The sequence below is a fragment of the Danio rerio genome, chromosome 11 (genome assembly GCF_049306965.1).
Source record: "Danio rerio strain Tuebingen ecotype United States chromosome 11, GRCz12tu, whole genome shotgun sequence".
In the NCBI taxonomy this organism is placed as follows: Eukaryota; Metazoa; Chordata; class Actinopteri; order Cypriniformes; family Danionidae; genus Danio; species Danio rerio.
The window spans coordinates 26,499,459-26,524,804 of record NC_133186.1 but is presented as its reverse complement, the minus strand read 5'-3'; the positions used below and the strand labels follow the sequence as shown (position 1 = coordinate 26,524,804).

General features: G+C 37.1%; 2 protein-coding genes across 6 annotated transcripts in view; both read left to right on the top strand.

Annotated features, from left to right (window-relative positions):
- The window catches only part of dvl1b (dishevelled segment polarity protein 1b), a 120,074-nt gene that overhangs the window by 10,182 nt on the left and 84,546 nt on the right, over positions 1–25,346 (top strand). For all 5 annotated transcript variants that reach the window (XM_005169298.6, XM_073915991.1, XM_005169297.6 and 2 more), the window contains 2 exon segments: positions 13,734–13,803; positions 15,492–15,613. In XM_005169298.6, the coding sequence (XP_005169355.2) occupies positions 13,734–13,803; positions 15,492–15,613 (192 nt within the window).
- LOC141376605 (C-type mannose receptor 2-like) lies at positions 1,026–7,932 on the top strand. The gene is made up of 2 exons (XM_073916756.1): positions 1,026–4,534; positions 6,936–7,932. The coding sequence occupies exon 1, from the start codon at positions 1,944–1,946 to the stop codon at positions 3,366–3,368; it is 1,425 nt and encodes a 474-aa protein (XP_073772857.1). The 5' UTR covers positions 1,026–1,943; the 3' UTR covers positions 3,369–4,534; positions 6,936–7,932.

Sequence of the window (25,346 nt, the reverse complement as noted above, 5' to 3'; positions counted from 1 at the left end):
TGATGACATGAAACTGCTGGGTAGTTGCACTGGTTTACCAATACTTGTTTGGGTCTATAAATTTATTAGCATCTTCATAAGGGTGGTAGTGTTTTAAATGATGAAACTGGTGTGTGGTGTTGCCCGCTTTTGATGACACGGGTTGTCTGCGCAGTCTCCAAGTGTAATTAACACTGTATGGCTGTACACTTGTATACTGCGTGTGGCATCCGGAAAGGCAGGCTGCAAAATGCCTTTAGTGTGCAAATATTATCGCACAATTTTCGAACTGTCATTATTGTTTTATCGAAAAATTATATATCGTGATAATTTTCGATATCGAATTATCACCCAGCCCTACACTAAACTATCATCTGTCTGTAAGATGTTTTCTGGAGGTTGTAGTTAGAGAAAATAAAACTTGTAAGGAGACAAAACAGTGTGACACTTATTATGCTGGGCTTTTATTTATGTTAGATGCAAACTGTAGTAGAATTTTACAGAATTTTAAAATTTTTTTTTAGAATTTTTCTTTTCTAGATCAGTCTAAATTCTCTTCCAAAAGAAATAGAGATGGGTTGGAAACAATGAGTCACATCAGAGTCACATATTCTCAGTCACGGTTCAACGTTTTGGCCCAATCCCAATTCTATATTATAGCCCTACCCCTACTTCTGCCTATGCCCCTACACCTTCACCTTGGCCCTTGAGTGTGAAGGGTAGGGATGGAAATGTTCATCTAAGAAACAGGACACTTCTTCTACACACACACATGTTATAATGTCAAAGTAACTGGAAAAAATGATGCTGTAAAAATGTGTAACTTCTGAAAATTCATTGAAGTAAAAACTGCCATTTAGTATTGTAGGTTTGTTTAAATAGTCTAACTGTGCATTCACATTGAAGGCAGCGAGAAAATTGTTCTGGCCACCCTGACGACAACACTGTCTGCCTTCACAGCTTCACTGGCGAGAGTGTCAAAAATCACTACATTGATCTCATATTTAGGCATTCTTATAATCAAACCCTTGGGAACATCTGTGGTGGAAACCAAAGTTCACAGGACTGTGTTCTCTGGAATATTCTGATGTGGTGGACTTCTACAATCCGATTGACTTGATTTTGACTCTCCTTGAGCTCACATTAATAATGACGTGCCGCTTCGCTTATCGTTGGCAGCTGCCATTGTAAAATGAATGACTTCTGCCGACTTTGACACTCTAGCCGCTTTCAGTGTGAATGCACAGTAAGTGTCAAGGGCAATAAGGGCTTAGAGTAATGATATCTGGGGCTTAAGCACAGTAAGAACTTATACAATAAAAAATAGTAAAAGCAAGAGACTGAAAAGTTAGCAGAACGTATTGAGTTAACATGTATAAAGCATATGTGTGTTAATAAGATGAACCTCATTTGAAATAAATAGTTTCTTCTCTGTCCCTAATATGTACTCTGACAGTTGCCAATTATTCATAAAGCTTTTCTTTCTTGTGAAATTAAGAAAATTTACGTTGCAAAATGCAGATAAGATGAAGAGACACTAACATTCTCAGCAAACATTTCAATGCATGCAAACTTTTAGTGGACAAATGTGTTAATATTTGGTGCAGATGCACTTGCTTTAGTTGATAACCATAGGTGACATATTCCTGCTGTGCCAGCATAATTACTCAAAAATAAATAAAATATAAATATCAAAGATAATAACCCATTTTACACACACTCTGTCCCTCTTTCATCATGCAGTGTGCATCAGGTTTTAAAACCTTTTGAATAAGGTCAGTTAATAGTAAATAGATTTCCTGGTTTTGATAGGTTACCTAATTGTTTATTAGAAAGTTGAACAACCAGACTTTACATTGTAGCTGAGAGCATTATATTCAAATGCCCAAAAGGACGTCATGCAAATACTCCTCAAGACGAGTTGAAGATAACTTGATCTTGTGACAGTTGCTGTCTGTGTTATCATGAAGATGTTTGGGCTCTTAAGTTTTTTTCTTCTGGTGCTCCATGTATCTGCTGTTAGACCTGTTCCAGGATTAGTCAATGAAATTATTCATGTGAAAACAACGATGAACTGGTATGACGCTAAGACTTATTGCCTAAATAACTCCGGGCTACTTTTTGTCATCTCAGATAAGGATCAGCTCAACAATATCAGCGGTTCTGCAAACCAACTCTCTTGGGTGGGACTTTTTCGGTTTTCTGTAGATTGGACATTTGTGGATAATACCAAACCCACCTATTTCAACTGGTATGGACAATGTTCAGCAATGAACCCGGCTGGGTATTGGTTTGTTTTGACATGCAATGCTAAACTGTTCTTTGTCTGTAAGATACTTACTGGAGGTTGGGTCGTAATCAGGCAAACTAAAACTTGGCAGGAGGCACAAATACAGTGTGGCATTCCTGGTCTTGCTGTTATACTTAATGCTGCAGACAACAAATTCATCGCTTCTTTGCTGGATGTTGGTTTGTTCTGGATTGGTCTGGCTACAGTTCAAGTGGATTCTCCTTTGAAAGAGACCTGGAGATGGATTGGTAACAATAACCCTGTCACATACTCTCAATGGTTCAGCAACTTGTTTTGTGCAGTGATGGACTGGAATGGATTCTGGTATGACCGCGTTTGCTTTGAGAAACACCCATTTATCTGCTTTAAAAATGTTGGTGGAGTTTCTCAATTCACTCTTGTAAATGAAGTTAACGTGTGGAGTGGAGCTCAGGCTCACTGCAAGTTGTTGACCATGGACTTAGTAATGGTGAGAACTGAAGAAGATTTGATTGCGTTAGTGATGTATGTCCAGAACATATACAGCTCTTCTGTGGACAGTCTTTACCTTTGGATTGGGTTGTATAATAATCCTTGGTATTGGAGCAGTAGCCTATTGAGGATTCAATATTGGAACGTCATGCAACCTAATAATCTAGATTCCAATTACAGAAACATAACACCCAACACACAAGCTTGTGGAGCTTTAAAGGATGGCGAGATGTTTGATGAGAGCTGTAATAATGCTCTTCCTTTTTTTTGTGTGGCCACAGTGCGCTCTATGATCCTGGTGTCTGAACCTAAATCATGGACGGAGGCCTTGAAACTGTGTAGAGACAGATATGTGGACTTTGCCAGTCTGACTTCAAATATGGAGCAGCAGACAGCTGAGAATAAGATCGAAAGTGCCCAGAGTGGTTATGTGTGGATTGGGCTGAACTTTCTGATGGGGAGTTGGATTTGGGTGAATGGAGATAATGTAAGGTATGAGAACTGGGTGACTGGTGGAAAACTACAGTGTCCAGTCGCCCAACGCTGTGGTGCCCTCAATGTAGCAAACGGAATGTGGGAGGCAAGATCGTGTGACGAAAGACTGCAGTTTCTCTGTTTTCAAAAGTGACCTGAAAATCTGCTGAAGAAACAGCTGGAGAGTTTATTAAATAGGTAGAAAGTTTGTAAAGTTAGTAAATGCTTGAATAAAATATAACATTTTAAGCGGTAGTATGTGTTTCTCTAGGATCAGTCTTTTTTAAATTAATTGTTCTGTAGCTGCAAATGTAAAATGGCAATAGAATTTGATAAGCATTAAGTGAAGAATATTGTACTTTAAAAGAAATGTGTAATACTTTAATATTTTGAAAATGCTATTTTAAAGTGCTTTAAATTTCCTTTTTTGTCTGTTAAGCCAGAGACAAAAAGTGGTTTTCAAATTGAAATACATAATGAATCAATAAATATGTACATTTTAGCTTTAAAAGTTGTTGTTTTTTACATACTGTACATTAAAATATGTCCTGTTTAATTGCTTACCTAAAACATTACCCTGAATGACAGTTGTCAGACAAAATATTCATATTGCAGTTAGCTGCACGATTCTGGCTAAAATGAAAAAATGCAATTTTTATTTTTGTTATTTAATTTTTTTTACTTAAAATGAAGATCACGATTTTTTTTTACAATTCTGTAGATGTAAAATAAGGTTAATATGAGTAGTCTATTATTATTGTTATTTCACAATAATATATTAGACCTATGTGTAGGTACACTGCTGGTTAAAATGCTACATTTTGTATAGACTTTGAATAGTGGACTTGAAAAGACTTAAATATGTCTTGGTTGTTAATTCACAGTAAAGTGATGACATCAGAATACAACTATTCATAATTCAGGTATTGAATTATTATGTTTGAGACATATGCTTTTCATCTGCAATTGACAACATTATTAGACCAGTTTTTTTCACTGGTAAAATGAAACATTTGTCATTATCAGATTCCCTCCTGCATTATATCAACATTATATAGGCTACAGTTATACTGACCCAGTAAACATTTATTTTCACACACAACCCTTTGTGTTAGCCACGGAGGAAAAAAATCTATCAAATGCTTGTCATGATCATAACCCTAAAATAGGATATGGTCATTTAAATGATGTGTGCGCTTTTGGTTTCACTTTCACTGCCGAGTATGCTCATGTCATTGCAGCCTTCACTTTGAGAAATAAAAACATACATGCAAATCCTACTTCCCGCACGGCTCCCAAACAATCGCTCTCATAAGATCCGTGAAGCCGGGGCTCCTTCCCGTTTGCAAGGCGAGAGGGGAGTTTGAGCTTAGGTAGATCACGAGAACTCCCCTGCTGTAGTAGCTAATGAACAGAAAGTGAATAATCTGAAGAGATAACTACGTACTTGGAGCATGTCTATGGTGCTGATTTGGATTAGTCAATTTGCTTAAGTTGCATGTTTCAGAACCCGGGAAAAACCCACGTGAGTACGGGGAGAACGTGTAAACTGCACAGAAACATTGAGTGGCTTGGTAAGGACTAGAACCAATACGTTCTTGCTGTGAGGCAACAGTGCTAACCACTGGGCCACCGTGCCAGCCATCGAGGAAAGGAGGAGTAGGGGTGGAAGGGGGGATTCTTCAAAACGAAGATGTCTGTCATATGGAACTTAAGGTGTTTATGGCTTAAGCATCGGCTGACTGGTGAAAAATAAACTGAATATTGTGGGGCCGACTGCAAGCAATCATAAGCATGTGATCCTCTCGAAATTAGTTTCTAAATAAACTTCACTAAATTCAGTATGTGACAGTTTTACAGCATTTGGAGGTGTCCATGTTGCTAAGCAATGTATATAAAACAAAGTGATGACTTGTTTGACTGCCTTTGCACTTCTCTCCTGACCTTAAAAATATAATTGGCTGAAAAGCATAATTAAGATTGTGTGTTTAATCGAGATCGAGATTACCATCTTTTTTCGATTAATCATGCAGCCCTTATTGCAATTTTTTTTTAAATATGTAATGCATAATTAAATTTTTTTTAGTAAAATAATAAATAAGCAGAAGTTTTTTTTTCAGTGGCCTATCTTAAACTTGTGATATTGTTGCATTAACTCTGCTCTGATACAGTTGCAATGCTCAAAACCTGTGTCGTCTCCTTGCTAAGAGTGCCGCTCTTGTTACTGACTCTGCATTTACTCATTGATGGTGCCTAGAAACTACGGGTGCGTTCCAAATCGCCTACTTATGCACTATTCTACACTATTTTGTAGTATAAAGGGTGCAAGTAGTGCATCCACACAGAAATATTATTTTTATTATAAAAAGAATAGTTGCACTTTTAATACCCGGGTGATGCACTTATTTAACTGTTAAAAAGAAATGTGAACCGATACTTCACGCACTCAACAGCCACAGTTTTGCTTACGTACCGCCCATAATCGTTGATACCAAGCCAACCAATCACAGAGCTTGCGCTACGCGTTGTTTATTTTTTGAGAGATGTGTGTCATCTGCCTTGCTTGTAGCCGTGCATTTACACTTTTGTGTGCTGTTTGTGTTGCTCTGCAATAACACTTCTGAAATGCTGGCTGGCAGTAGATTCTTCATGGGAGATTTTTTCTATGAACGCTACCTTAATGTAGAAATAGCTAAAAAATGCTCATTCAAAGGCAGGAACCAGCAGATGTGCAACAACTTTAATCATAAGGTAAACACAAAACATCTGGAGCTCCTTCAAGGTATTGGACACTTGTAAACACTCTGTTCATCAGGCTCACGGCTTTCAGCACCACCCACACTCGTCACGGCTACCAAGCCGACCAATCACAGAGCTTGAACTACACATCATTGTGACTAGGTTTCCCACAATATACAGTGTTGACGGTGTTACCGTTTTTAAGACGCAACACAGGTGACATCACTTTTCCACCATGACACTTTTGTAGGCTATTCATTTTTTTTAAAATATAAATTTGAATTAAATGGAAAATATAATTCTAAATATTTTACTTAAGACGAGAGCATGCACTGTAATTAAAATCTGAACATAGCTACAATGCATCATTTATCACATGAGGAGAACATAAAGAGTTGAATTTACAGAAAGAGAATGGCGGACGATTTAGTGTCAAAAACGCAATGCAAAAGCGCCTGTTTGGCAATAGTTTGAGTTCAAAACCAAATACAAAAAGAGAACCTGAAAACGTTAATGAGGCAATCTGCAAACTTTGCCTGACAAAGATGACAGCATCTGGAGAAAACACAACAAATTTATATACGCACTGTCAACGCACCTACTTGATGTTTAACTATGAGTGGGTTGTGGGTAGACAAGATCAATAGCCATAAATACGCAACTCAGACTCTCATTTTAAAAATCACACAACCATCATCCCACAATGTTTGATAATAAAAAGTCTATTTTTTTAATTAAAAAGAGCGATTTAGCAATGAAACCACAGTGATCATTTTTTCTGAAGTTCAGCTGTTCTTTTTTGCACTTGATTATTATTTGTTTAATGTTAAAAAAATCAAATAATGAATAGGTCGACAAGAGTGTATCCTGTGTGTGTAGGTATGTGTGTGTATGTATGTGTGTGTGTGTGTGTGTGTGTGCGTGTGTGTGTGTGTGTGTGTGTGTGTGTGTCACTGAAGCCGCTATCTTCAAAAAACGAAAGCTGCTTCGTCTGTCTGGCAATATTTCGGCTTTTAATCGAATTTTAATCGAAAGTTAATTTAGATGAGCCAATATTAAAAAACATTGCAGTAAAGTAACTGTTACGTGCGGCCACACATCGAATCTGAGTTCTGATCTCATCTCTCTCTCTCGCCAGCTATCGCTTTCATCCAGACATTGATACAGACTCCACACAAGTCAAGTCGCAAAACTGCCGACAGGTAAAATAGCTGAAGCCTTTGCAAAATCTGTCAAAATACAGCACTGAAATTAACAGGCATAAATGTCTTTGAGCCAAAAAGTCTATCAGTAGGATATTTGTAACAACGCAATCAGAGCCAATGTTATGTAGAAGTTGTGTCACCTAATAATTATTTTAATTGTAATAAAATGAAAACCAAAATAAACAATTCATTGCATTTTTCATTGGATAAAAAATATACGGAAACGAAAAATATCAAAGGATGGCTTGTTTGTATTAATGTGTTTTAAAATTAATAAAAATATGCTCAGCCTATTTAAGCTTAATAGCTATATACGCCGCCAATAGGCAAGCCATTCAAAAAATATAATTTTACTGTGTACTGCGTTAAAATGTACAATAAAAACTAAATGTTGCATATCTCGCTGTCATTTAAAACATGCAATTCATAACACACCAGAGCTGTAGTTTATGCAGTGTGTAAACTTACAGGGAGGTTTTAGTCAATGGTCATACTGCACACCACACTATTGAACTCCAGTATCTCTAAGGGACATTATGTCACAGATAGCCAATATTAACTTAAGATATTTCGCAAATAAAAGGTATTCTAAAAAGGAACAACACGCAAATAACAAAACAAATAAAACGGGTCCTGTGGAGTTCAGCACTTGTCATCTTGCCAGTGTATGCTGTGTAGTGTGTATAGCGCCCTTATGCAGCGCGTGTTGGCAATTCCCGTAAAACTGAAAGTGAAAGTATTATACACACACATTTATAAACTATTTAAAAGCAGAAAAAAAGGAAAAGAGCAACCCCCCACCCCCACAATAAAACCAGTATTATCGGTGTTGTCACATGTGTATTAACCGGTAGGGAAATTTTTTCATTGTCGTCGGCATTGGCGTCAGCCATGGCGAGAGCTATGCGACCGCACAAACCGGGAACCAGCAGACATGCAACAACTTTAATCATAAGGTAAACACAAAACAAATGTTTTCATCTGGAGCTCTTTTACGGGACTTGACACTTGTAAACACTTTCTCCACCGGGCTTATGGGTCTCAGCATGGCCCTTACTCATGACCAATTGCTATGGATTGTTGTGACGTGTAGCTACATTTTTTGAGAGGTGCACATCAGCATTGACGTTAGCCATGGCATATGCGACCACAAGTAGACCGCTTGACGCAGATGTATAAATTAGTCTTTACTCACTTGTAAGTCACAAAGTCTGCTAAATTGCTAAATGCAAATATCATTTATTTGTCAAGAATTAATTTAATTTATTTTTTATTTTTTTACATTAGGCTACATTGCATCATTACACATGGGAACCATTTGGTAGCTTAAGTCTTTAACAGGCATTGTAACTGCCTGGTTAATTTTCTGTCCATAGGTCATTTTTAAGACAAACAAATTCAAAATTTGCTTATAGAGGTGTCAGGAACACAATTTAGTTAAAGAAATGTGTCTTTATTTTTCTTATAGTGCAAGTTAAAGTGTTAAGTACTGGATTAGTATTGGATTCTGATGTATTACGTCATGTAATGCTAAACTACTCTTCATTTTCAGGACATTGGGTTTTAGTTGAATAAAATAAAACTTAAAACAGACTTTTTAAAAAAAGACATCAGGAGCAGTGCAACAATAAACAGGTTATACTGGTCATGTGATTGTATGTAACATCCGCAACATCCATATCTGTGCATCATATTTGTCATTACTTTACTACACTCTCTGGAAAAAAGGTACGCGAGCTGTCACTAAGGTGGTACCTTTTGCAAAAGGTACACATTTTTACTTGATGGTTCCATAATGGTACCTTAAAAGTATATAGTACCTAAAATTTTAGGAGGAACACTATTGTAGTTTTTAGGTATATTTACCCTTAAGGTATTAATATGGACCTTTTAGTCACAAATTTGTACATTTCGAAAAGGTACCACCCCAGTAACAGCTTGTGTACCTTTATTTGTAGTGTATGGTACAGCGTTTCATTACCCTGGAGTAGGTAAAAACAGCAGTGCTTATTTCACTTTTAAACTACAATTGTGAATTACAAAATTTTTTACAAACATGATAGTAACCTGGGGTGGTGGTAGGGGTTATCCCTAAGTATTATGTCAAAAATCTTTATCAGTTATCAAAAAGGTTTGCTCACTTGTGAGATGTGAAGATTTCCATTGCAAAGTACAGATTAGCTGAAGAGACAGCAACATCTCAGATCAACCTTTTTACTTCAATACATGCACACTTGAACAAACACAAACATGGAGATTTATTGGTGGGGTTAGAAATGCATGTTTAAATTGGTAAAGACACAAAGATGGTGTATTCCTTTTATACAATAATTCATTATTTAGTAGAACTATAAAATACTACTGTTAATTAATACGTAAAGTGTAATTTAGGTGGCTGTAACGCAAATTCTGATACTGTTCTCTTCTATAACACTGAATGGAGCAAATTTTAAACCATATGGTTAGTAACATTCATGAAATATTCTTGTTAGATTTCCTCATTTTAGTGTTCTTTTATAAGAAGGAATTTGAATAACATTATCTTTACGCAGTAGCTCAAAATGTACTATTCAAATATTCACAATGACTACATGCAAATGAGCCCTAAGACTAGTTTAAGATGACAGGTTTTTGAAGCAGTTGGTTGCTCTCTGTGTTATCATCATCAAGATGTTTGGGCTCTTGAGTTTCCTTCTTCTGGTGCTGCATCCATCTATTGTTAGACCCGCTCCAGGATCAATCAAGCTAACCATCTATGTGCAGAAGAGTTTATCATGGAATGATGCAATGACTTATTGCCTAAATTACTACCGACTACCTTTTGACATCTGGGACAAAATTGAAATGAAGAATTTAAGCAGTTTTGGAAACCAGCTCTCTTGGGTTGGACTTAGTCGTTTTTATTCAGATTGGAAATGGGTGGATGAGACGAATTCCACTTATTTCAACTGGTTTGGAGAATGTGCTGCAATGAACAATGCCGGGTATTGGTATATTACATCATGCGATGCTAAACTCTTCTTTGTCTGTAAGATGGCTTACGGAGGTTGGGTCATAGTCAAAGAAAGTAAAACTTGGCTGGAAGCAAAACAGCAGTGTGACACTTACTATGCTGGACTTGCGACTGTACTTCATGATGCAGACAACAACAATATCGCTGCTTTGCTAAATGCTGGTTTGTTCTGGATTGGTCTTGCTACAGTTGGAGTGGATTCTCCTTTGAAAGAGACCTGGAGGTGGGTTGGAAACAACAAGCCTGTCACATACTCTCATTGGTTCATCAACTTGTTTTGTGCAGTGATGGACTGGAATGGATTTTGGTATGACCGCGTTTGCTTTGAGAAACACCCATTTGTTTGCAACAGAAGTTCTTCCAAAATGTATGAATTAGTTCTGGTGAATGACATGAAAACGTGGAACGAGGCTCAAGCTTACTGCAGGTTATTGAAAATGGACTTAGTAATGGTGAAAACTGAGGACGATTTGATTGCATTAGTGTCATATATCCAGAAAATATCATCTGTAAAGAATACTTACCTTTGGATTGGATTGTAAAATAACCCTTGGGATTGGTACAGTAGCAAATCAAAGATCCAATATTGGAACATCAGGCAACCTGATAATAGGGATTACACGAGTGAAAACATAGCACCAACCACACAAGCGTGTGGAGCTATAAAGAACGGCGAGATGTTTGATGAGAGCTGTACTGATGTTTTACCTTTCTTTTGTATGGCCATAGTGCGCTCTATGATCCTGGTGTCTGAACCTAAATCATGGACAGAGGCCTTGAAACTCTGTAGAGACAGATATGTGGGCTTTGCCAGTGTGGCATCAAATGAGGAGCAGCAGACAGCTGAGATCAAGATCAAAAATGCTGAGAGTGGTTATGTGTGGATTGGGCTGAACTTTCTGATGGGCAAATGGATCTGGGTGAATGGAGATAATGTAAGGTATGAGAACTGGGTGACTGGTGGAAAACTACAGTGTCCAGTCACTCAACGATGTGGTGCCCTCAATGTAGCAAACGGCAAGTGGACGGCAAGATGGTGTGATGAAAGACTGCAGTTTCTCTGTTTTCAGAAATGACCTGAAAATCTACTGAAGTAACATACAAGAGACTTCATTAAACTGGTAGAAATTCTGTAATTTCTCTGTAGTTTCCTAAAGTGCGGTAAAGGGAGACTTAAAACCTGCTAAAGCACTATCATTTGAGGGTTGAGGTTATCAAATGTGGTTTCTCTGTTTTTCGCATGATGAATTGTTTTTGGATTAGTAGTTTGTTAGCTATTCTAAAGGGACTGTGTAGTTGGTTAAAATTTAGGGGTTGAGATCTGTCATCAAGATTGCTAATGAATAGAAACAGCTTAGTTTTTGCGCTTTGGGTGTAATAAAAATGCAGAAAAAATAAAATGCATTATTATTATTAGTAGTATTCATAGCTGTTGATGTTGTTTTAATTGTATTGTAATAATAATTTCAATAATAGGATCTCTTTGACAGTAGGGCTGCACCATTCTGGCTAAATTGAGAAAACAATATTTTGGGGTTAAAATTCAAGATTTTCTCACTATTCTGTAGATGTAAAATAAAACATTTGTCATCATCAGATTCCCTTATTCATTACATTCAACATTATATGGGCTAGAGTAGTTATTCTGACCTTATAAACATTTATTTTCATGCACAGCACTGTTAGCTATGAAAGAAAAAATCTATGAAATGCTTTTCATGATCATGACTCTAAAATGCGATATGATCATTTAAATGATGTGTGCACTTTTGTTTTTACTCTCACTGCAGAGTGCACTTAAGTCACGGCTGCCATCACTTTGAGAAATAGAAACATGCAAGCAAATCATACTTCTTGTCCCATTAAGACATTAAGATTTTTGGGTGTATTATACCTCTTAAATGCAGTATGTAACACTTTTAACAACATTCTGAGGTGTCCATGTTGCTGTGCAAATTATATAAAGCAATGTGAAGACTTGTGCGTCTGCCTTTGCGCTTCTCTCCTGACCTGGAAAATATAATTGACTGAATCGTAGAAAAGCTGAATTAAGAAAGATCTTGTGTAGGGTCAAATCTAGATTGTGATCTTTTTTTCAATTAATCGTGCAGCCCTAATTGACTGTTGAATGTTGACAACTTGTTGAATGCCAAACTGAATCAACAACAATGTGCATTTCTGTAGTCAGAGCTTATTTTTTATTGTAAAACTGCTTTGAAACAATAAGTGTTATATAAAAAAAGTTGATGACTTGCTTTTGATAAAGGACTATGGCAATAAAATTGATTTTGCTTCTATGTGAAGTAGTTGTTTGTTTTGTTCTTTTTAATTTTCACATTCAATATAGCGTTACATTTACCATTATAAATGGATTTTAGCTCTGAGTGAGTTTGTTCTTGTTTTTCTTTTAACTTTATTTGTTCTTCAAACGCTGCTCCTAAATACTTAAAGGTGCAGTAGGTGATCTGCCAAAAAGCTAACCGCTTAGCATATTATCTTTGGACGGCGGGGAGGGACTGTGATTCAAAGCCACACCCCTTGAAATCGCGAGCGCGCAACAGCCGACAGACAACCCACTAGTTCAGGTCATTCGCCAGTTACTTAGTGCCAGCGCCGTGCAGGAATTACATTTATTATACTTAGCCACACTTACATGCTATTTCAGAGAGAATATTCAGAGTAGCATGGTAAACAATAGAGGAAGGCTGTCATTGTTCAAAAATGACCCAATGTGAATATAAAAGCAACTTCAGCTCAGTAAAGCAGGCTAGGCAGAATAGCGCTATTTACTGGTGTTTTGTTGTTAAACTAAATATAAATCTACATTATAGATGCTGTAAAAGAACCTTATGAAACTGAAAATAATCACATCAATCTTTCACCAGGAGATTTAAGTGGCTGAACAACACGCCTGTGCATATAAGTCATTCATAACAAGACACCATATTGTTGTCTATGAATTTTACTTTTCTAGTTACTATTGGAATGTGAAGAAACTTTCAACCAGCACAACCAAAAATGTTTCTGAAGACAATCACCTACTGCACCTTTAAATGGAGAAAAATCCTGCAATGATTTATTCCAAAATCTTGTTGTCTTTAGTTGAAGAATGAAAGTCATATTCTTCTTTGATGGCCTTTGGTTAACGGAAGAATCATAAAATTTAGTCTAAGACGAATAATTTCATGATATCATGAAGTGTCCTTATTTTTGTCAAGCTGGGTTACTGCTAAATTAGCAAATAAAAAATATGCCTGCATGAGGTTGGCATAATTGACTTGACACTTCTATTCCAAGCTGTCATGTGAGATCCTCACCATATGCCCTCTGTTCAGATCCATTATGACAGTTTTTGGGATAAGTCGGTCTCTAAACAACACATTTAGCAACAGTCTCACAGCTACACATCACACGTTACATGAAGATGTTATCTAGTCTCTGTGATCTCATTTGTCAGCACATGGCGGTAGATGTTGGAAACACCAGTGGAATATGCCCCATGCACAATTTAAAGCATCGCTTTAATAAAACATTGATTTTTTTATCTTTTGTGTCTCTACAGGGTTGTCAAAGAAGAAGTCTCGGACGACAACGCCAAACTGCCTTGTTTCAATGGGAGAGTGGTGTCATGGGTGAGCCGTGAATTAACTTCTGGCTTATATAACATCTGAATCAGAGTGGAAAAGGCAGGCAGTCATGCATTCATATGTCATAAGAAAGAGGCAGCACATGCGCTAAATCATAAACTGGACATCGGCAGTTTCAGCTCACCAATTCATTACACTATTTAAGTCTGAAAGGCACTTTGAAGTCTGACTGAATCTAAAGTGTAATGCATAATTCAGCAAATTGCATTCTGCTGGATGCAGTTTTTATTTGGTCCCTTGGAGGCCTTTGTTTGTTGTAGTGGGGTTTTTTTTCTTCATGAGTTTTAGTGGAACAGTTCAAACATCCTATTCATCCCATTCACCCTAAAATGAACATTTTCTCATCGTTGTCCAAAACCTTCTTTTATTTATTGAAAACAAAAAAAATCCTTAGGAACGCTGGCATAAAGACAAAATAATTATTATTTTTTTACATATAAAACGTAAAGCGTCAGTTATATAAAATAAAAATATTAATAATAATGCAATGTACTCTTTTTCTTTCTCTAATAACAAAAGAAGAAAGGCCTCTAAACTGACAGTCAGTGTTGGGGGTAACGCACCACTAAGTATCACCTATATTACTTATCACGTATATGACTTTTCCAAAGTAGCAAGTATAGTAATGCATTACTTTAAAAATAAGTAATATTATGTGAGTTACTTTAATAAAATGTTACAGGAATTAGTTTTTACCTTGCTTAATTGGCTTTTACAAAATATATTGTGGACAAAAAAGTCAGGTTGAATCACACACTTAATGAGAGAGCATGCTGCGAGTGTATAGACCCTAACATAGACGATCGGCTCGCACTTATCATCATCATATGGTCACAGCAGAGATGAGTCTGTGTACTGTTCTAGTAACTGAATAACATTCCATGAAATTGGTTCCATTCAATGATATTGGTTTATTTTGAGTAAAAGGTGGTAACCTGTATGTTAGAACTTACTAAACACGTAAACCATTTCACGACAACTCAATTTAATTTAATGAATTGGTTTGACCAGTTCACTTAGAAGATCCGGTTAAAACAAACTATTTATTCGAGAATCACTTCAGACAGTCAGAATAAGAAACAATGGCAGGCTGGAGACTTACATTTTTGCAATGGATTCTTGTTATTTTGAACTCATCGAAGTAAAGAAGTGGATTGTTGTTAAGTGTTGATTATGTTAGGGTTGGGCCGATAGAAGATGCCATCGTCCATCCCCGATGGCCAATAGACAACACGATGCTGAGCCGGCATCGCCGATCCTCCACCCCACCTCCATCACAAACCTGCTCGCGAAAAATAGACACTTAGGCCCTGTTTACACTAATACATCTTAGTATTAAAATGGCATTTTAGAACGAAAATGATTTAGAATAATAAAGGGACTAAGCCGAAAAGAAAATGAATGAATGAACTTAATATTGTAATGCACTACTTTCAAAAGTAACTTTTCCCAACACTGCTAAATTAGCAGCAAACTTAAAAGGGGTCATGAACTGGCTTTTTAAAGTTTTATCCTACTGCTGGAGACCACTTATGGCATTTGTACAGTTTTTATTTTTCAGAAACGTCAAAATCAATAAGTAATAAGTTTCTTTCTATCCTGCTTTTGAGGCCTGCTTGGGAATTGCAGCAATTTTAAGCAAATTTTCTTTGCATTTATGTGTCTGTTTTTAGCTTGTACTGGCCGAGAGCTCTCACACAGATGGGATGTCAGTGTGCACTGACAGTCATACTGAACATCCACCACCACTGGAGAGGACAGGAGGCATTGGGGACTCCAGACCGCCCTCATTCCAGTGAGTATCAACACACATGCTCCCTGTGTAGAAAACGTATTGGAATAAACTTACTGTGCACATGCAGCTCTTGCGATTATGCACATGCAGCTCTTGCGAATTCCGCACAAAAACGTGATTAATGGAGTGAAGAAGAGTTTCAGTATGTCTAAGCAATAAGCATGGCATTAACCTGGCCTTCTTGTATATAGTTAATAGATCCACATGCCTTATTTTCAATTTGGATGAATTCTAGATTGAGTTTAATGGAGAAATCATATGACCTCTTACTGTAATTTATTTGTATTATATGGGTGGTTTTAGAGTTGTGCACATTTCGTGTTTCTAAGATAAACCTTTTAGTAGGGATGTAACGGTATCAGAATTTCACGGTTCGGTAATACCTCGGTATGAATGTCACGGTACGGTATTTATTGAATCATTTACAGGAAAAAAAAAACTTTTGAAAATACTCCAAAAAAGTGCCAAAAGTGTCAATGACATACAAATTAGCCATCTATCTGTAAGCTTTGAAACAGGAACTTCAATTTTAATAACAAAAAATTATTAAACCATGTAAAAATATAAAGTTTCAATTTAGTATTGTTGAAAACTCATCACATTCAACATTTAATCACTCACTCACTTAGATAGAGATGGGTTTAAAGGAAAATTATCATATAAATATAATCTGGTAAAAGCTGGTATCTCTGGGTATTTACAATGTCCCCTGCAACAGAAAAAAACCCTCTCATTTGGGACTGAGGTTTCTGGGACAAGAGAGATATGACTTGGCCCAGGTTGACAGCAGTGGGGTAACGTTGTGCATTGTCTTTCCCCCACTTGAGAAGACAAACCATGAGTGAGATAGAGATCTTTTTGCGGTACAAGTCAATGTCTGCATCAATCTGAACAGTGTGCTGTGTTTCTGCAGTCCCCATGACTGTTATTAGTCGTATTCCCCAACTTGCAGGCACGTGCACACATAGGGCTCAACCTGTGCAGTGCACATGCCCTTTTTAGTCTTGGATAGAAAATGCCCTTCCAAAACGATCAAAAGTGCCCCCGCGACGCGACACAACCTCCGTCCAATCCAGCCCTTCAGTAGGCGCGCGACAACACCTCTCTTGAATATGCGCGCTCAACCCCCCCCCTCGGCGCTTTACAATACGCGCGCCACAACACAGCTGATCAGAACGCGCGCGACAGCACCGCTATTCAGCACGCGCGCGGCGACAACACCCGCTTTAGGTTCGATCATTTCCATCTTTTTTTCATCTCCGCTACTAGCAGCACACTCCATTTCCGCATTACTGGATCTGTAGCGACAACAGACCGCAAAGAATTATGGCCACGCCTGGGCTGATGGGAAATGTGGTTTCAGCTACGTCCCGTTCGCTTCATTCGCCTGAGCAAATTTTCTCAGAAGACCTATAGTTTTACCGAGTCATGCGACTTCGGTAATATCGAAAAAAATTAATATTGCGGTATGACGGTATTTACAATACCGTTACATCCCTACCTTTTAGTATTTAAAAAAACTTTAATGAAACATAGTTATATCAAGTAATTTCTAAAAAAATAATCTTTGTATGTCTGTTTAAGGACATTTTGTCTTAGTGTATAATTGTCGCGATCTAGCATTTGTAGATTGCTGGAAAACTACACATCTGCCACTTAATGAAATACAACTCCCAGGGGTCTTTGCACTCACACACCAGTTCCTGATTCCCCCTGATTATACACACATTAAATACAGTACAAACATGATAATGGAAGCTCATGATGGACTGATTACTAGGATAATAAAGACATCTCATTCACACACACTCTTTGCTGAGTCTAGTTTAACTGTGAGCATTACATAGCATTTACTTGTCTCGTCTGCAATGTTTTTTGACCTTTGATTTGTTTATTGTTTTATGTTGTCTTGCCGCCTGTCCTGTCCATTTGCCTGTACTCTGACTACACTTTTGGATTATCTGTATTCTAATGTCTGTCTCTTTTTTGACTTTTGCCTGGCTGACGTGTCTCTTAATAAACTGCACTTGGATTGTTATACTTTGACTCATTACAATAATATATAAATACTTTAACTTGATGTTATAATATAAAAATATTACCTTTACCTATATTTATATTTATTTATAATTTTATTTTTATGTATTTATTTGTATCTTTATTTAACAAGATCATACATAGTAGTATAAACAGAATAAAATAAATTACAGACTTAGACTTGCACTCTTAGAGTTGTTATTTTCCCATTATCTTCTTAAAATAAAAATTAACTAATTCATTTATCAAAAAAAAAAAAAGATATATATATATATATATATATATATATATATATATATATATATATAACTCGGACAAAGAGAAAATTATTAAAATAATGGCATGGTGGCTCAGTGGTTAGCACTGTTTCCTCACGGTAAGAGGGTTTCTGGTTTGAGTCCCGGCTGGGTCAATTGGCATTTCTGTGTGGAGTTTGCATGTTCTTCCTGTGTTTGCGTGGGTATTTGTAGTGTTTGTGTGTGTGTGTGTGTGTGTGTGTGTGTGTGTGTGTGTGTGTGTGTGTGTGTGTGTGTGTGTGTGTGAATGAGTGTGAATGAGTGTGTGTGTGGGTGTTTCCTAATACTGGGTTGCAGCTGGAAGGGCATCCGCTGTGTAAAACATATGCCAGAGTAGTTGGTGGGTTATTCCACTGTGGTGACCTCTAAAATAGACTAAGCCGAAGGAAAATGAATGAATGAATAATCAAATAACTAATTCAAGTTAGGTTATAAATAAATTTGTGATAAGAGTAAAAACAAACAGTTTAAATAAATGAAAATATCACTTTCCAGTGGTTTTCTGTGTATTAACTATATTTTTGATGGTCTCTGCCACATGAATTTTTAAGTTCAACTTTGATTATTATGAAATAAAGTCTAATTTTCATACTGTTAACTATACAAAGTTAATTAAACATTTTCATGAGATTCTATCTTTTGTATTTTTGTATATTTTGGTATATTTGTCATTTCAGTTATATATTATATTTATTATAAAAAGGAATAAAAAACTTTAAAACATTAATTTAAAAATGCATGTGACTTGCTCCTGACGGGAACCTTTGGAAGGCATTGAGGCATGTAATTTATTCGCATTAATTTACGTTTACAACATGTTTACACCAATAATAGAATAATTATTTGTCAACCCTGATATTGTGATATTAATTCCTCATTCATCATTCATAATAAAACTAAGAAAATTCATAAAAATTTAGTTTTAGACTTACGGCATGATTTAAACTCAGCATTTTGAGCTAAAGCACAGAATGGTGGAAAGTGTTAACTCTGTTATGGTCAATTTTGGTAGTGGTTCAAAAAGTTAAAACAGTAATTTAAACAATAATTAGCAGAATTAGGGTCAGGGTTAGGGTATTGTTCTCATTTTTATTAAGTGTTCTCATTTAACCATTTTGCATTATTTTCTTTAAAAATGGATTTTTTGAGTTTTCTGTACATCATACTTTTGTTGTATGACATTTCAGTTTAAGGCAAATGAATAGAAAATGCTTGAAATATACCCAAAATTCTTTCCTACTGATGGGTTGCAGCTGGAAGGGCATCAGCTTGCGTAAAACATAAGCTGGATAAGTTTGGCGGTCAATTCCACTGTGGCGACCCCAGATTAATAAAGGGACTAAGCCAAAAAGAAAATGAATAAATGAATATACCCTAAATTCTGGAATGAGTCATATAACTCAATGTTTAAAGTGGAAGTGAAGCCCATTATATTTTCATTAAAGGCATTTCTTTAAGCCATGTGTCCACCAAAGTGTTTTTCCCCCTAAGATGTCTGTTTTTTCTTCTTCGTTTTTTTCCCCTTGTTTGTGTTAGTGGAAGTGGCACATTTAAAAAAAAATAATCCAGCAGCTTAGAAAGGCACTGAGGGTGTGTTTTACACTCAGTTCTGAGCACTTTTTTTTTTTTTAAATAACTCAGACAGTAGCAGAAGCATGCACATCTGACCATTGTTATCGGAGTGCTGTCATTTTCAATGCTTTTGCTGGACACACCATTTGTGTTCTCTGCACCGTAGTTATTAAACAGTTAATTTTGTGCTGTCATTGCGTTTTATACTCAACCGCTGAAAACTTCCATTTATAGCGTGCAGCAGATGTGTTGATTTTCACAAATGAGCGCACATGCTTATACACACTCACATTAGTGAAACTCGCACGTTCTCCATTCATCATCCTTACCTGCACACACACTTTATAGAGCTCCATGCTTCTCTTACATAAGGTTTCTCTTCCACAACAAAACTTGTGCACTGTATTTTCTGTAATACATCACGTTTTTTGATCATCTGCAAGTTAATGCGTAATATATGGCCAAGCTGCTTATATAATACAATTAAAAATCAAGCAAGCACAACCATCAGAAAGCACATATTTGAATTCGTTCTGAGAAACATTTGAATGTTTCTATTTCACACACACCCTTTCAGTTTAGCTTTAAATAAATTTGTTTAGACTTGTTGTTTATAATAGTGAAGGCTGGTATTATTTGTGTTTTTTTATGATTGTATTTTAATTCTATGTCTTGTCAATTCACCTTATTTTTCCCGTACAAGCAGGTGCAGCCATTTGAATCTTTTTGGCTCCAGACTTCCGGTCTCATTCACTTCCATTCATTTTTAGACGTTAGCCTGTTCTGCTGCTTGATGTTACAAACTGTTGCAGGGTTACTAATACCCAATTAGTCTGGTTGCCTCCTGCTCACTCATCCTAAAAGAGTAGATAATTTAGTCATTTCCTTACAACTTGCTAATATAAGTGATTTAAATTTAATATAAGGTCTTCATGCTGTTGTGCCACACAGCTCCGTACAGTCAAATGCCAATTGAAAAATCGATAAAATCATGTCAAAACATAATGGTAGCGCAGACTCCACTTAAACTACTGGGTAAAATGAATTCAGAACACTCCAAGATTAATCAAAAAGGTTAACATTTATTTTCCAAATACAAGTGTATCATACTATTTACAGAAACAAACAATAAAAGCCCATTCAGAAGTAAATGCACAACATCAGTTATTGAAAGCTAAATCTAAGAGCATAGATAGAAATCCAAATTATACATAGTGTTGAGCTTGAGAGCTCTTCACTACAGGCCAGTCTGGATACAGACTTGCGACTCGAGATATTTTGCCCTTTTCTTTAAATACCCTATGAAAGCAATGAATGGGTTTTTTGTCAAAGTTACCCAGTGACTTAAAGATTTACTCATCTGTTGGGATTTAATCAAAACTTTCAAAGATAGTAAACAAAACTTTGTTACCAGTCACACCTGAGTGTTTATCAATACCAGAGGGAAAGGAAAGTTTAAGAAAGAAGACAAAGTCTATCCTGGGCCTGGGGTTTTTGTTGTTTTATTACAGGGCACATTTAAGTCTGAGTAAAATCCATCTAAATAATTAATACTGACAGAAAAACTTCAGATTAAAGGAATGTTTTGCACAAGTCTGTTAAATGCACTATGAAAAATAACACATCATTTTGAAAAAGGAATGCAATTTTTACTAATAAAAAACAAACAAAAAGGGTGAATTAATAGGTTGATTATTTAGTGTAAAAAAATGAATTTGTAGTTTGGGCAGTCAAAATCTTCTAGGAAACCTGCTTATTTAACCTCCAGGGAGCATATCCTCCCAGTTGGGAATCCTGGATCTACATAATAATCTCTCTCTCATGCACACACGCACGCTTGTTTATGTTGTGGATGTAGGAATATCAACAGCAGAGCGAGAGAGAGCAGATCCTCTGGCTCCTGCTCCCCCACTGGGCTCAGTCATCCAGAAAGCATGAGACACAAATGTTGAAGGGAGTTGTGCTAAACAATGAGTGGTGTATCTGCTCATAGCACAACACCCCAGATGGGACCTTTGTATTATGCAACAACTTTACCAAATATAAATCTATTAATGTTCTAGATTAAAGTTCAGAATGAGGCGGGGACTCGAAGGCATCTTATGATATTGGCTTTAAAAATACTCATTTATATTTGATTTAAACCTTTTCATTGACACTCATCGGCCACTTTATTAGGTACACCTATCCAACTGCTCGTTAACGCAAATTTCTAATCGGCCAATCACATGACAGCAACTCAATGCATTTAGGCATGTAAACATAGTCAAGACGATCTGTTGCACTTCAAATTGAGCATCATAATGGGGAAGAAAGATGATTTAACTTACTTTTGAATTTGCCATGGTTGTTGGTGTTAGACACGCTGGTCTGTGTATTTCAGAAACTGATGATTTTCGTGTACAAGCATCTCTAGGGTTTACAGAGAATGGTCTGAAAAAGAGAAAAAATCCTGTGAGCGGCAGTTCTGTGGGCGCAAATACCTTGTTGATGCCAGAGGTCAGAGGAGAATGACCAGACTGGTTTGAGCTGATAGAAGGTCAACAGTAACTCAAATAAGCACTCGTTACAACCGAGGTGTGCAGAAAAGCATCTCTGAATGCACAACATGTCCAACCTTGAGGCAGATGGGCTACAGCAGCAGAACACTCCACCGGGTGCAACTCCCGTCAGCTAAGAAAAGGAAACTGAGTCTACAATTCGCAGAGGCTCACCAAAATTGGACAATAGAAGATTGGAAAAGTATTGCTTGGTGGAATGGGAGATTCGCATCATGGATGCCGACAAATCTGCTGGATGCTGACAAATCTGCAACAACTGCATGATGCTATCATGTCAATATGGACCAAAATCTCTGAGGAATAATTCCAGTACCTTGCTGAATTTTTGCCACAAATGATTAAGGCAGTCTTGAGGGCAAACCCGATCAACTCGATTCAACCCGGCACTAGTAAGGTGTAGGGCTGGGTATTGAGTTTGACACTTTTTAAGCACAGACTGAATCGTCTCGCTACTATCGAGTAGCGAAAAAATTATTTTCGTTCGGTATCAAATTTCGATACTCAAGGGTATAATCTTGTCAGCGTCAGTAAGCTAGAAAACCTCCAGCATCCTTAACATGCCCGGATCAAATGCTGGTGATTGGCTGCAGCGAGGCTGTCTTGAAAAGTATTGGTTTACGGTGGTTACGACCACTCGCTCAGAGCTTGACAAATGTGAGGCTGTAATGCGTACACTACACTTTAAAGCATTTTTGCATTGTTGACTGCAAGAAGATCACGCCGGCGCCGTCATCATAACAACGTGCCCACCACAAGCGTCGTCCTCCGTGACTGATGAGGATAACTGTGTGATGGCCAGGGCTCCGAAAGGTAAACAGACATGATGGCCCTTTCCCACCTTCTCCGCCTCAAAATCATTTTTAAGTTAGGCGAACTTTGTGTTGTAACTTTTGCTTTTTGTCGCTATTAATACAAGCACTGCGGGCTACACTTAGAACACCTTATTTTCTCTAACACCAGTGCGCACACATCTTCAACTACACACACACATCAGGGCCATACCATTACGTAAACTGTGTGAGGGTGAATCAGGACTGAACCATTCACTGCTTATACTACACTTCGCATATTTCGCAGTGGCTAGTGTGGCACAGATGGTAAAACTCGCCGAACAGATCCGCCACTTTTGACACTCATAATCATAAAGTCCTCGTGCTGCAGGAATTATGAGGTTGCTGAAGGTGCGCAGCTGTCGTGCAGTGAGGGGTTTGCGTCTTTAATAAACTACGTCAGTTTGCGTTTACTGAACAGTAAGAATGATTAATAAATCCATGTGAAACAGTCCCTAAAAAGTCACGTCTCGCTTTCAGTTTCGGGGTTAGGTGTCTCTTGCATTTACACACAAGCGTACCGTGCCAAAGCCCAAATAAACTGGCTCAGGCACACTGTTAGTGTGAGTACATCCTAAAAGAACGTGTGAACGGACAAGCAAAATAATCTGATATAGGCAACAAATCGCAATTGGGCATCAAGACCTGACAGTGTAAACAGGGTTTGTGCGGGAGTAAATTTATTAATCCTTTTTTTGGGCCTAACATACGCTGTGTAACGTTATGTACTGTTTCGATGGCTTTAAATACCTAGCAAAACTAAAATGCTTTAAGGTTAACAGTTAATGATGAAGTTTACCTCATATTAATTATTGTGATAATAATTAATTATTATCTTATTTAAATGTCCTTATCCTTGGCTGCATTAACAGTTTAGCTTTTATGTTTTCTTCTCATTAATGTTATAGTCTCTGCTCCTGCTGAAAGATGAATGCCACAGGGCCGTTACAATTGTATTGTTAAAGGTTTGTTGCCTTTATACTGTGGAGAAAGATTAGATTTACTGGATGTGCATTTTGCCCATAAAGGAACCAAAAACATAGTCAAAATAAGTCCATGGGATATAAGTGGTTCAATCATAATTATATGAAGCTGCGAGAATACTCCAGTGTGCAAAGTAAACAAAAATAGCTTTATTCATTGATTTATCTATGGGAGGATCAGAAAGCTCTTGGATTAAATCCAAAATATCTTAATTTGAAGATAATTAATGACAGAATTTTAAATTTTTGGGTGAACTAAACCTTAAAGCAGCAGTAAGCCTCACAAATAATCAATATTGATTGACTTAAAACTGCTTGAACTTTATTAAAACTGTTTGCACTAATATATTGTGTTAACTAAACTTTGTTCATTTTGTGCTTTTGTTCCTTTGTTTATTGGTCTTAGAGATAAGCCTGCTGTGAAAAGTGTCCCAAACATCCTGAAAAAATAAAACCAAAGTTTCTCTGAGATTGTTTTATGCAATCTTGTTAAAATATATTTCTTAAAATAAAACTATCGAAAAAGTATCTTTCGGAACTGGTATCGAATTCAGGGTATCGGTATCGAAAATTTTGGAACAATACCCAGCCCTAGTAAGGTGTACCTTATAAAGTGGCCGGTGAGTGCATAGTGCAGTAATAAAAAATGTATAAATAAGGTGATGTCAGTTTATAAAAACAGCAAAAATGTAAATAAAAAAAAATGTTAAAGAGCAGGATAGATGTAATAATAATTAAAGCTGCAAGCAGCGATGATAGGGACCTCGCACCCGGGCTCACCGCCGCCCGGTGGCCTCAGGACGACAGAGAACAGCGAACAATAATATTTAAGCCGATATATATAAAGAAGCCGAGAAAATCACACATTTATGCCAAACTTCCTCCTGTCAGCAGGTGGCGCTATGACTGTGACTCAAGATTGGTATGTAGATGCCTTCAGTAGAGGAATCTTATCAACCATATGAATTTTCAGGCAGGTCGGACGTTGTTTGGCTGAGTTATAAGCCAAACTTCCTGTTGCCAGCAGGTGGCGCTTTGACTGTGTTAATGTTGATATGTTGATGTCTTCAGAAGAGGATTTTAATCAACCATGTGAAGTTTCAGGCAGATTAGACATTGTGGGGCTGAGTTGTAAGCAAAACTACCTTCTGCCAGCAGGTGGCGCTACGACAGACTCAATGTTGTTATGTGAATGTATTCAGGAGAGGACTTTTATTCACCATGTTAAGTTTCACGCTGATCGGACATTGTGTGGTTGAGTTATAAGCCAAAATTCCTTCCGTCACTAGGTGGCGCTATGACTGACTCAATATTGGCATGTATATGTGTTCAGGAGAGGACTTTTATCAAGCATGTGAAGTTTCAGGCTGATCGGAAATTGTGTGGTTGAGTTATAAGCATTTCCTGTTCCATGGCGAAGCGTTGAGGTTTGTCATGCCACCACAGACACGCCC

Coding starts and splice junctions, on each gene's coding strand:
- LOC141376605 (XM_073916756.1), top strand. CDS start 1,944: ATGAAGATGTTTGGGCTCTTAAGTTTTTTTCTTCTGGTGCTCCATGTA.